Source organism: Desmodus rotundus, chromosome 10, assembly GCF_022682495.2.
Source record: "Desmodus rotundus isolate HL8 chromosome 10, HLdesRot8A.1, whole genome shotgun sequence".
Classification (NCBI taxonomy): domain Eukaryota; kingdom Metazoa; phylum Chordata; class Mammalia; order Chiroptera; family Phyllostomidae; genus Desmodus; species Desmodus rotundus.
The window spans coordinates 18,633,044-18,645,313 of record NC_071396.1 but is presented as its reverse complement, the minus strand read 5'-3'; the positions used below and the strand labels follow the sequence as shown (position 1 = coordinate 18,645,313).

At 44.8% G+C, this 12,270-nt stretch overlaps 1 protein-coding gene across 5 annotated transcripts in view; it reads left to right on the top strand.

Moving 5' to 3' along the window:
• The window catches only part of MTR (5-methyltetrahydrofolate-homocysteine methyltransferase), a 93,858-nt gene that overhangs the window by 69,767 nt on the left and 11,821 nt on the right, over window positions 1-12,270 (top strand). For all 5 annotated transcript variants that reach the window (XM_024561653.3, XM_024561652.3, XM_024561654.3 and 2 more), the window contains 2 exons: window positions 6,281-6,362; window positions 11,832-11,930. In XM_024561653.3, coding sequence (XP_024417421.2) covers window positions 6,281-6,362; window positions 11,832-11,930 — 181 coding nt within the window. The remainder of the gene's footprint in view (window positions 1-6,280; window positions 6,363-11,831; window positions 11,931-12,270) is intronic.

The following is a 12,270-nucleotide window of genomic DNA, read 5'->3' as shown; positions in this document are numbered from 1 at the left end:
AGGAACCAAAGGCCCACTCTGGGATGTTTTTTAAAGGGGGGAAGCTTGGGCTTAAACAACTTAAAGAGGAGAAAGTTCAAATTTGGTCACATGATCATTATTCAGTTTGTCAGATTTTTCCTGGGGTCATGATCATAGTGATATTTGGTGGGAAATGTGGTCATTATTATGTGGTTCAGACTTTTTATGCCACTTTTATTCTCCACACATTCACTTTGTCAGGGAATAATGCCCAGTGGAGCGTTGAACTTGACAGTCCCACAGAGCACGCAGGAAAGGTTGGCCGGAGACACTGCAGAGTTCCTTCCACACTAGAAGCCTGTGTGTTAGTCAGGGTTCTCCAGACACGGCCTCAGTGCAGAGCGCGCACACACAGGGCGAGTGAGAGGACTGGTTTTAGGGATTGGCTCGTGCTTCTGGGCGCTGCTCAGTGTGAACTCCTTAGCGAAGGCGGGCGGCTGGAGGCCTGGCTGGCGGTGGTGAGGCGGTGCTGTCGGGAGGCAGGTGTCCTTCCACGGGGCACCTCCGTTGTTTCTTGCACAGCCTTTAACTGACTGGACAGAGCCTACCCACATTATGGAAGGTAGTCTGCTGCGCTCGGGGACCACTGGTTTTAATGTGAATCACATCTAAAAATGCCCTTGCAGACTCTTCTAGATCAGTGTTTGACCAAAAACTGGGCCACACGGCCTTGCCAGATGAACATTTATGGTCTGAAGGGATCATTTTCATGAGAGTCGGAGTGTTACATGTTAATGGTCCAGTAGCTGCTTTTCATACTTGAGGACTCAGTAGTGTGGTTATTGCTCACAGCGGAATACAGGGTTTGGTTTCCCACGAGAGACTTCCCCACGAGGACATGTGGCAGATTGTTCTCCAGGGATGTGCCTGACCACTGATGGAGGGGGTTTCAGTGAGCATGGTCTTGAGTAACTAATGATTGTGGGATGAATGTTTACTAGCTTAGTAAAGGAAGTCTGCAGACCCCTGTCAGAATGAAATACCTTTTAAAAGCACGGTTACAAAATAGAATAAATAAATGAGCAAATGTAATGAAATGCATTGAGTTATGTAAATGTGATGCTGATTTCTCTCAAAATAAGAACCATTTTGTGTGGTAGGACATCACTCAGAAGTTCAAGATCAGGAAACCACATTTCTTGTGCAAAGTGGAACATTTCCAAATAGTCCATCTTTTATATCTCTTACCAAGTGAGAGTGACCAGATTAAAGAGGTTTTTAAAAAAACATTCAGAAGCAACATGAATAGCCTCTCAAGATAACATTATAGGCAAAAATTAGCCATAAATGAGTCTTAACAGTTCTAAGTTGGTATATCAGATCAGAAATCCCCCCGTGCCTCTTCCTGCTGTCATGAAGGTTTGTTCTCATTGTCTGGGGGACTGTGACTGTGTTCCTACCCGAAGCCAGACAGCTGGGACCGGGACCCCTCAGGTTTCTTCCTGCTCTGTGGTGCTCTGTCTCCATGGCTCTGTCCTTTCTGGTTCTGTTTCCTTCCATGCCTGTTGCAGTTTCTGGAACATTACTGGAACATAAAAGCTAGCCTCAGTGCTTCCAGGAACTGTCCCCTTCTCCATCGCGGTGCTTGAGCAACCTTTGGAAAGCAGACTCCTGCAGCCTTCAATAACTTCATTGTAGATTCTCAGGTCCCACTCCACTCAAAAGTAGTGACTCTGGGTGTCTGAGACCTAGATTCTTGCTTCGTCAAGCCTTTTTCTTTAAGTGAGGACTTCCACTGAAGTCTAATGGTCATGCAGAAAAGCACATACATCATAGATGCACAGCTTGATTAATTTGTGCACAAAAGAACCCGCCCCTGCAACACCCGCAGCTCAAGAAACAGAACATTACTGGCACCAGGAACTTCACAGGGTTCCTTTCCAATGGCAGCAACCACTGTTCTATCTCTGTCACCCTTGGCTGGTTTTGCCTGCATCCCACCCTTGTCTCTGGCCACGTGCACCCTTCTGTGTCTGCGTGGGGCCCACACTTGTTACAATAGTTGTTTTTCCCGTTGTGGTTTAATGGTCCATCGCGTAATATACTGCGTCTTCTTTCTTATCCGTGCTGTCGTTGGTGGACATTTCTTGGTTTTTACAGTTTGGGACTATTATACAGAATGCTGCTATGTCTGTATCTCTGTCCCGAAGCCAACTCGCTGGATTGGGAGGTACACCTATGGTCATCTGCAGTAGGTCTTGCCAGGCAGCTTCCCAAAGTGATTGTACCAACCTGCAGTTCCCCCGCAGTCATGAGAATGCAGCTGTTCCACGTCACGTTCCAGCTTATCCACTTGTGTGTGTGTGTAATGTCTTGACGTGGTTTTCATTTGTATTTCTCTGCTGACTGTTGATATCAAATGCTTTTTAATGTCTTTGGCCTTTTTTTTTTTTACCATTTGGATATGCTTTTTAAGTCTTTTTAAATTGGTTAGTCTGCCTTTTTTCTTATTGATTTATATGTTCTTTATTAATATTGTATACAAGCTCTTTATAAGAAATGTATTTTACAAATAGATTCTTGCAATACGGCTTGCCTTTTGCTGTCTTAGGGGTATTTTTGGATAACAAAAATTTCTTAATGTTTATGAAGCCTGATTTAATCAGTCTTTTCCTTTATGGTCAGAGCTTTTTGCATCTGTGTAGAAACCCACCCACCAGCAGAGACAGCTGTGCTAGAGCTTCAAGGGGCTAGAGTGCCTCAGATGCCCTCTGGGAGCCTTACTGTTACCTCCTGCAGGCCTGCTGAGGGCTCGGCAGCACTCCAGACCTGGCCTCTGCTAACTGCATTTGAGCAGATGGCAGCTCAGAACATCCAGGTTGTCATGAGAGCAGACCCCTGAGGGGCTGTGACACCACTGTGGCACTGTGGCTGTTCCGGCCCTTGGTGGCCTGTGGTAGCATCACAGAATTAGAGTCGTCTCCTGGAGACACTGGGAATGAGGCTTAAGGCTGTCTATTAGACGGGTCCTTGGAGAGGTCAAGAGGTCGTACAGACTTGTGGCGGAAACATGCTCGGAGTGTCCCCTTTTCATCTGTAGCTGTGAGAGAGTAGAAAACTGAATGTTCTTCTGTGTGCGATGTGATGCAGGCGGTTTTGGTAGCACAGACTAGAAATGACTTTGCTGGAAATCTGGTCCTGGCGGCCGTACCACTTCTCAGGGGCACGAGTTTGGCAGTTAGCGCTCGGCTTTGAACTGTTTTGAAGACAATAGCTGTAAACTGTCTTTTTCATTTATTTTATTTTTTATGAATAATAAAGAATTCAACAGGACATCGTGTTGCTCAAAGCTAGAGGTAATTTTCTGATTTTTTTTAATTGTTAAGAAGTAAGTTGCTGACTCAGAGAATTAATATGATTTTCTTCTTTGAGTTGACTACAGGGAAGCTTAGCACTCAGGCCTGTGTTCTGGATTTCATGGAATGAATTTTATATGCTGATTTTACCCCTGATTGCATCTTAATTTCCCCTTTCTCTCATTTTTCTCATCGCATTTGAAATTTTGGTCATGCAGTATTTATGCAAAACATTAAATTAATTCTGGAATAGGGTATGACCTGAAATAAATGTTTGGAGTACCTGTTCTTTTTCAGAATTTTAGAGATGATTTTCCAAGGTTAACACTGTTGTGCCCACGTGGCAGATATGGGAGATGACGACTTAAACCTAAAGTGTTGATGAGTGACTTGCAGAGGTGGATTTGTGACTCAGACCCAGCATCTAGCCCTTTGCTCTTGGTGGGTAGGAAGGGGAGGAGGGAGTCCAGTGTTCTGTAGTTTTTCGGACTTCAGAAAGCAGTCTTTGCCCAGCTGGACAAGCCTGCATAAATGGGAGCCTAGAAGAAAACGGAATCAATGCCTTGTTATTTTATCAGGAAACCAAGAGCACTCTCACTGGCCGAGCAAGCTCAGATTTCGTGCCTGTGCTCATCTAGCTTTGTCAGTTTTATTTTGGAAAGCAGCACTTTGCTTTTGATTTATATACGTACTTAAACAGTGGAACCCATCAGGTGCTTCTCGGTGCCCTTGCCCAGAGGACCGTCAGAGAGAATGGCCAGAGCTGCACTGAGAACCCTTGGGTGCTTAATAAATATTAATTGTGTTGATTTTAAATTTTAAAATTGTACTGGTTCTCTTTAACACAAATACCACCCAAGTACATCAGGCTTAAAACAATGTTTCCTGGAGGAACTTCCTGCAAAATCTCTACCGAGTTATAACCATGCGCTCAGGAGCTAATCGTCTGAAGAAGAGGAAGCAAGCAGAGTCTGATCTGTGCTCTATTTTGAAACTGGAAGCAGCTGCTTCTTCATAACGTTCCCTACTGTTTGAAAATCTTCCCCTTCGTGGAATACACAAGAGACCTTCAAGTCTTTGGTGCCGGAGCACACAGTGGGCACAAAACAGGTCCTCAGGAGGCAGGGAGATCTCCTGCTCCAGGGCCATGGTCTGGCGCCTGCTGCTCCACACCCCAGCCCGTCTCATGCAGTAATTGTCTCAGGCCTGAACTTACCCCTTATGGCCCAGTTCTCATGGCTACGGCTTTAGTCCTCTGCTTCCTATGCATGTACCAAGATACGCTTAGAAAGAAAGAGGTCTGGGAGTAGCCTTTTCTGCCTTATTTTGAAGGAATTTTTAGAGCCTTCCCTGAGAAGCCTATGAAAAACTCTCACATGTACTGCATTTTTAACATCCTCTTGGTTTTTAAAAATCACCTCAGGGACCCACACTTACCAGACTATGTCAAACAATTCAGAGGAATGAAAGTAAAATTTGGGCTCTCCCTGCCCACCTTCACTCCCCCCTCCCCTCCACGTAACCAGAGCTGGCACTGTGATGTGTGTCTCTCGGTGTTCTTTCTAACTATTCAGAAACACATGTGAGGTTCTTTGGTTGGGGCTGGTTGAGGGTGGTAGTGTTTGTTTTTTTAAAAAATAGAATTGTATTAAACCTATTGTTCTGCATCTTTGTTTTTTCTCACATACTAGTATCTTCTGGACATCGTTGCAAATGAAAAAACATTTTAGTTAAGGGGAAGAATCTGGAATGTCTGGCTTGGGGCAGAGCGCTGCTGCTGTAGGGCAGAAGGAAGGAGGAGAAATGGTGGTGAGCACTGCCCACCGCTGGGGCTGTGGCTACCAGCCCCTGAGTGGGGTTTCGGGGCCCTGGTTTAATGCTATGAGGGAGGATAATGTGTTGTCAGTTCTCACTTTACTGCGTTGTGTAGTAAATGAAATAGCAGATATGTAGCCTCTGCTGTTACTATAAACATTCAGTAATCAGGGTGGTTTATTTTACACTTTACTTAATTAGGTAATTTTAAGGATTAAAGGGTGTTCCTTGCCAGTACTAACATTTTCAGGTTCAGCCACCACGGTTTGGGGTTAAGCCAATGTTGTTATGAAATATTTTTGTTGCTTTTGCCTCTCTGTGGTATTGGTGTTGGATTTACTTGGGGCCTGAGGTTCCTTAATATAACCAGAGGCATTGAAATTAAGAACAAATGGACAGTAACCAGAGGGGAGGTGGGAGGGGATAATGGGGGGGAAAGGAGGAAGGGTTTACAGGAACATCTATAAAGGACACATGGACCAAACCAAAGGGGGATAGGATCAAGGGTGGAAAGTGGGGATGGTTGGGGTGGGGGGAGCGGTGGGGAGGAAATGGAGACAACTGTACTTGAACAACAATAAAAAATTTTTTTTTAAAGTCAAAATACTGATGAAGTAAATACACACGTGTGCGCGCGCACACACACACACACACAAAGACAAGGGGGAGTTGAGCCAGGGTGTGGTGGTGTCTCCCAGGGACAGCGTGCAACAGCAGAGAGTGCCTAGTGTCTGGTTCCACAGGAATCCTGACTGGTACCCCAGCTTATTAGGAAGAAACTCAACTTAACCTTTATGACATCAAAGTGCCATTGCTCGGGCTGGTTGTCTACCTTGGTTCAGACAGGCTGCCGATTCACAAGGTAGTAGACTTGTACCGCATTGCAGAGGGCTGAGGGCAGGTCTTTCTCACTTGTCCCAGACTTCTTTATAGCCTGGGCCAGTGGATCCCTGTCTTCCCCCCACCTCAGGGCGGGAGAAAGTCATTCCTGTTTTACAAGGGAAATTTGAAGTCCAATACGTGGAAGTACCTTGTCTCTTTCTCTGGAAAGTGCTGTGGAAACAGTTGCCTCTGACAGTTCTGAGCAAGGGTGCATTGGGAACTGGCAGCACTGATGGATGTGTTTTTCTTCTGACCTCTGTTTTCAGAACCCACACAGCAGTTAAAATTGCCCCGAAGTATAGTGCGCCCGTGATCCACGTCCTGGACGCATCCAAGAGCGTGGTGGTGGTGAGTGCGGGGCTCGCGTTGCTCAGTATGTTGGGAAGGGAGGACAGAGAGCACTGCAAGACGGGGGTGTCACCCAATGTCTATTTATTTATTGTCCAATTCTACTAAAAATGTGAAAAAATAGCCTATGGCTTCTAATGGTGTCCTTGCCATTGTGTGTGTTGCTGGAAGGGGGGCACTGACTGTGCCTTGGGCTTTCAAAGTCCACTGACTGAACTGGCAGCAGGAGTGCTGGTCTGAGGCGCAGGTATGGTAGGACCAAGACACCTCTCAGCTGGACATCAACCCAGAGAGCATGCTCTCAGCCTCCGAGAAATGTGTACAGGCATGGATGTATGCTTGCCTAATTCCATGCCGGAACTAGAGGAACGTAGAATTTTTTTTAAAGTCCTGTTTCCAGATCAAAAACACTTTTAACCTGGAATGGGCCAGATGGCCCTACCTAAGACAGAAAAACGTTCACCTGCCCTGGCCAGTGTGGCTCAGTTGGTTGGGTATTATCCTACAAACCAAAAGGTTGCTGGTTCAATTCCTAATGAGGGCACATGCCTGGATTGTGGGCTCGGTGCTCTGCCCCCTCACGTAGCTAGCAGAAGGCAGGAGGCATCCACTGCCTTCTCGATGTTTCTCTCCCACACCAGTATTTCTCTCCCTTTCTTTCTCTCTCCCTTCCCTTCTCTCTCAAACAAAATTTTAAAAGCTTTAAAAAAGAGAGAGAGAGAGAGTGGAGTGGGCGCCGTTGCTCCTCTCGGACCCCTTTATATAACAGGTGTGCCAAGACAAAAAAAATGGCTCAAATGAAAGAACAGATCAAAGCTCCAGAAAAAATACAACTAAGCAATGAAGAGATAGCCAACCTATCAGATGCACAGTTCAAAACACTGGTAATCAGAATGCTCACAGAATTAGTTGAATTCGGTCACAAATTAGATGAAAAAATGAAGGCTATGCTAAGAGAAACAAAGGGAAATGTACAGGGAACCAATACTGATGGGAACGAAACTGGAATTCAAATCAACGCTGTGGGCCAGAAAGAAGAAAGAAACATCCAACCAGAAAAGAATGAAGAAACTAGAATTCGGAAAAATGAGGAGAGGCTTAGGAACCACTAGGGCATCTTTAAACGTTCCAACATCTGAATTATAGGGGTACCAGAAGGAGAAGAGGAAGAGCAAAAAATTGAAAACTTATTTGAACAAATAATGAAGGAGAACTTCCCCAATCTGGTGAAGGAAATAGAAATCCAGGAAGCTCAGAGAGTCCCAAAGAAGCTGGACCCAAGGAGGAACACATCAAGGCACATCATAATTACATTACCCAGGATTAAACAGAAGGAGAGAATCTTAGAAGCAGCAAGAGAAAAGGACACAGTTACCTACAAAGGGGTTCCCATAAGACTGTCAGCTGATTTCTCAAAAGAGACCTTACAGGCAAGAAGGGGCTGGAAAGAAGTATTTGAAGTCATGAAAGGCAAGGACCTACATCCAAGATTGCTCTATCCAGCAAAGCTATCATTTAGAATGGAAGGGAAGATAAAGTGCTTCCCAGATAAGGTCAAGTTAAAGGAGTTCATCATCACCAAGCCCTTACTATATGAAATGTTAAAGGGACTTATCTAAGAAAAAGAAGATAAAAAAAAATATGAACAGTAAGAATGACAGCAAACTCACAGTTATTAACAACCACACCTAAAACAAAAACAAAAGCAAACTAAGCAAACAACTAGAACAGGAACAGAACCACAGAAATAAAGCTCACATGGAGGGTTATCAACAGGGGAGTGGGAGGGGGAGGGGGGGAAAGGTACAGAGAATAAGTAGCATAAATGATAGGTGGAAAATAGACAGGGGGAGGGTAAGAATAGTGTAGGAAATATAGAAGCCAAAGAACTTATAAGTATGACCCATGGACATGAACTATAGGGGGGAATGTGGGAAGGAGGGGGTGGGCAGGATGGAGTGGAGTGAAGGGGGGGGAATGGGACAACTGTAATAGCATAATCAATAAATATATTTAAAAAATAAAATAAAAAAGTTTTTAATTTTGATGAAATTGGAAAAAAAAAAAAAAAAAGGGATTCTGGACGGATTTCCACTTCTGGCCATAATGTAATAAGATAAATTGAATTGCTCTCAGGTCAGGTCCACCCTAACAAAGCTTAAAAGTAAACGTTAAAAGTATCAAATGGATTTCAAGTAATTTACTTGCATTTTAGAACTAAGACCTAAAAATATTGAAAGGAATAAAAAAAATTCACTTGATATTCAAAACCCAGAATGATAGGTTCTGTTCTCAGTGAGTGCAGTCAACAGTTCAGCTCAGTGTTTTTTCCTCCTTTTCTCTGTCCACGAAGCCCTCTCTCGCTGCAGCTTTTATTCTTTCCACTAAACGACAGGCTAGTCTAGCAGAAAGGTGGCTGGGTGACCATGTGTCCAGCAGTCTCCCAAGTTTTAGCCACACGAGCCTTGTTCTCAGGGAACCTCCTATCTGGGAACTCAGAGTGGTGCAAACAAGAGCCACCCTTCCACCCTTCGTCCTGCTTCTAGTTCTCATCGAAGGAGCACAGTTCACAGGCCACTCGTCTCGTCCAGTGTTCCCAGTTTGCAGGTGAGGGAAGTTACTAAGGGGCTGGTGCTGCGTGAGCCCACAGCCCGGACGAGGGCAACCACATTTCCTGAGCTGTTTTCCAAAGGCGTTCTTTCAGACCTGTGAATTGATGTGTATGAAAGTGAAATTAGAATTGCTAAGATTATTAAAAACTTACAGTGTGCCAGGTGCTGTGCTAAATGCTTTGCCTGGGTTCCTCACTGAATCCTCATGAGGTAGACACCTTCATTATCCCCATTTTAGAGATGAAGAAACAGGACAAAGAGGTTAGTGACTCCTTGAGGTCACACATCCATCAGGCAGCAGGTCTGGGGTTTGATGCGGTTGGTCTTGCTCTAGACCACGTGAAACTTGCTCCCATTAATACTATTTAATGATGCTCCTCTAAGTCAGTCTAGTTATACCATTGCAGCTTTTTAATTTGCCATTGATGTAGTCATAGATAGTTGTAAATAAACTATATTTCTATAACTCAACTTCAAAACAATTTTTTATATTTTATATTTGGGTTGTGCTTCATAAGGAGCTTATATCTGGTCCATGGTTGAGTACCCAGTGGGCCTTGTTTTAAGGCTTACATCATTTTCCTATGCTAATGAATGGCTGCACATTTTCCATTTGTAGGTCTGGCTGTTGGACCTACTTAAGTACAGTGCTATCACTACCCCTGCATTAGGGGAAGGCCTTTTGCTGGGAAGGGATTGGCCCCTTGTTTCCGTTTTGAGAAGAGACTCCTTCACCACCTTGAAGAGCTAGTGGCGTGGCGTGGCTGCCTTGAGAGCTGGCAGAGGCCGGTATGCGGACATCTGTGCTCTTTACTGTTTGGCCAGCCGGGCGCCCACAACAGTCAGCTCTTCTGAACTACAAGGAACAGCCCCCTTTCTCCCCCTCACCCGAGGCCATCTTTTCATTGCTTTTAGAAAGAGAGGGAGGGAAAGAGAGAAACATCAATCCCCCACCACCCATACCCTGACCTGGGATCAGACCCACAACCCAGGCATGTGCCCTGACCAGGGATCGAACCCACAACCCTTAGGTTCCCCAAACAATGCTCCAACCAACTGAGCGACACTGGCCAGGGTGGGACAGCCACCTTTTGGAATTACTCAAACATAAGTCTGATGAGAAATCATTTGGGTAATTGCTAGTGACGGGTTTTTTGGGGTTTTTTGCTGTTTGATTTTTTTAAAATTTTTTATTGTTATTCAGTTACAGTTGTATGCCTTTTCTCCCCATCCCTCCACCCCACCCCACCTGCTAGTGCTAGTGACAGTTTTCAGGAGTCAGTGGCGCAGCTATTTAGGGTGACTGTTGGTTCAAATCAAGTGCAGTAAGCGTGGCACGGGCCTGTGCTCTGAGTGACTGTCTCGTGCCCTTGAGAGATTCCAAAACGGGGCACACATAATAGTTGGATATTTAGGCCTGAGTATGCCCCTTTCTTTCCTTTGATTTTTAATAAAAACAAGGTGCTGATATTTAGTTCTTACTAAATTGTAAGCTATATGTCCAGTGGATTTCCTCTTATTGTGCTGCTATTGCCATAAAAAATAAAAGTAAAAAAGGAAAAAGAAAAACTATGGACTGTCTGAGTGGCTGACATGAAAACACACGATGGACTGATTTTATGGTGGAAGGATCGTGTAGGGTAACCCATATAATTGGCCATGAACTTGTTTCCATGGACAAGTCAGACTGGGCAGGGCGGGGCTTGTCATTGTGCTCTGGAACAGGAGCTCTGTAGAGGTGTGGAGGTGCCCACAGACTCGCAGTAGGTTCTTCCCCACGGTGTGCCCGTGTGAGGTATTGTCAGGTTCTTTGGATGTTAGGGTTTGGCTTTCTCAGAGTTTAAAATCTGGCAGAATACATGCATATGCAGGGGGAACTTGGGAGCAGAAACCCCATTCTTATTGTCATTGAGCTCTGCTGGGACAAGGACTCCATTGAAGTGGGGTTCATGTAAGGTGAGCAAATACTCGGTGCTGGGAATACCATCAGGGAGCCCATTTTTAGGCTTGCCACCAAGGCCTTTTTTGATCGTGGTATGTTCCTTCTGAAAGCAGTACGGTTTTATACTAACACATAGGCAGCTGGGTTGGTATTAGAGATACTTAGAAAGTTCACGTAGCATTCTAGACATTCAAAGCTGGTAGTCACTGTAGCCGTCCTCCAGTCTCACTTCCTCAATTTCAGGTGATGCTGTTGAACTTCCCACTTGTCTGTGTGTTAGGAAATTCCACTGGAGGATCCAGGGCAGGGGTGGTGCTGTGGTTTTTGAACTGAGGTGATCAGTAGCAGTAACTTCTTTTTGTGTGTGTGGAAATTTACTTTGAGTTTTGGTGACAGCCATTCTACCAACTTGATAATCATCAGCATGAAGAGTATTCAGCTGATCCCAGTCTCACAGTCTACTGAGTAGCCTCACATTTCTCAGATAATAGGTTTCCATTCTTATTTCAGCAGAAGCTCATGTTTTACTGTAAAGATCAGCCTCATTCCTTCTGCAGACATTTAGGAGGATGCACCTTGCACATGCCAGGCACTAAGCTGGAAACGGGTACAGTCCAGCTCAGAGGGTTTGTCCTCTATAAAGGGAAGTGGGCACACAGGCAGGTACCATGCCTGTGATAAGCGCAGGGATGGAGAGACGAACAGAGCATCTTTGAAGCACTAACGAGGGTGGCCTAACTAGTGTGTTGTGTGTGAGACCTCTTTATTGCACTGCCAGGCAGGTGAAGGGAGAGGAAATGGTGTCACCACGGGAAAGCTCCCTGAAGAAGGTGTCACCAGAACCAACCAGTGTTGCATGTCTCAGCTTCTTTTGCTGCTCTGGGGCTCTTACTGACTATGACCTTGCATTTTCAGTGTTCTCAACTATTAGATGAGAATCAGAAGGAGGAGTACTTCGAGGAGATCACTGAGGAGTACGAAGATATTAGACAGGACCACTATGAGTCTCTCAAGGTAAGTAACAAAAACAGGTCATGGCTCGTTTGGGTAATAAAACGATCCTACAGTTTTTAATGTGACTTCACTGTTTTGAGAAGGGCAAAGATTTAGGGACATTTTAGAGAAGTCCTATTTTCTAGTTCAAATCAGAGTTCTTCAGTGTCTGAGTTTCCAGTAATTTTGGTTATATTAAAATTAATTTCTGTATTCCTCCAGACATGCATTAGATAGTATGCAGTAGGTGTTAGGTGCCGTGCTAGATGCCTGAGTTAAGGGAATGAATAAAACATGAGCTCATAGCCAGCAGGGAAATGGGAACTGAAACAGTGTGCAGAGATGATGCTGCACATCCTTG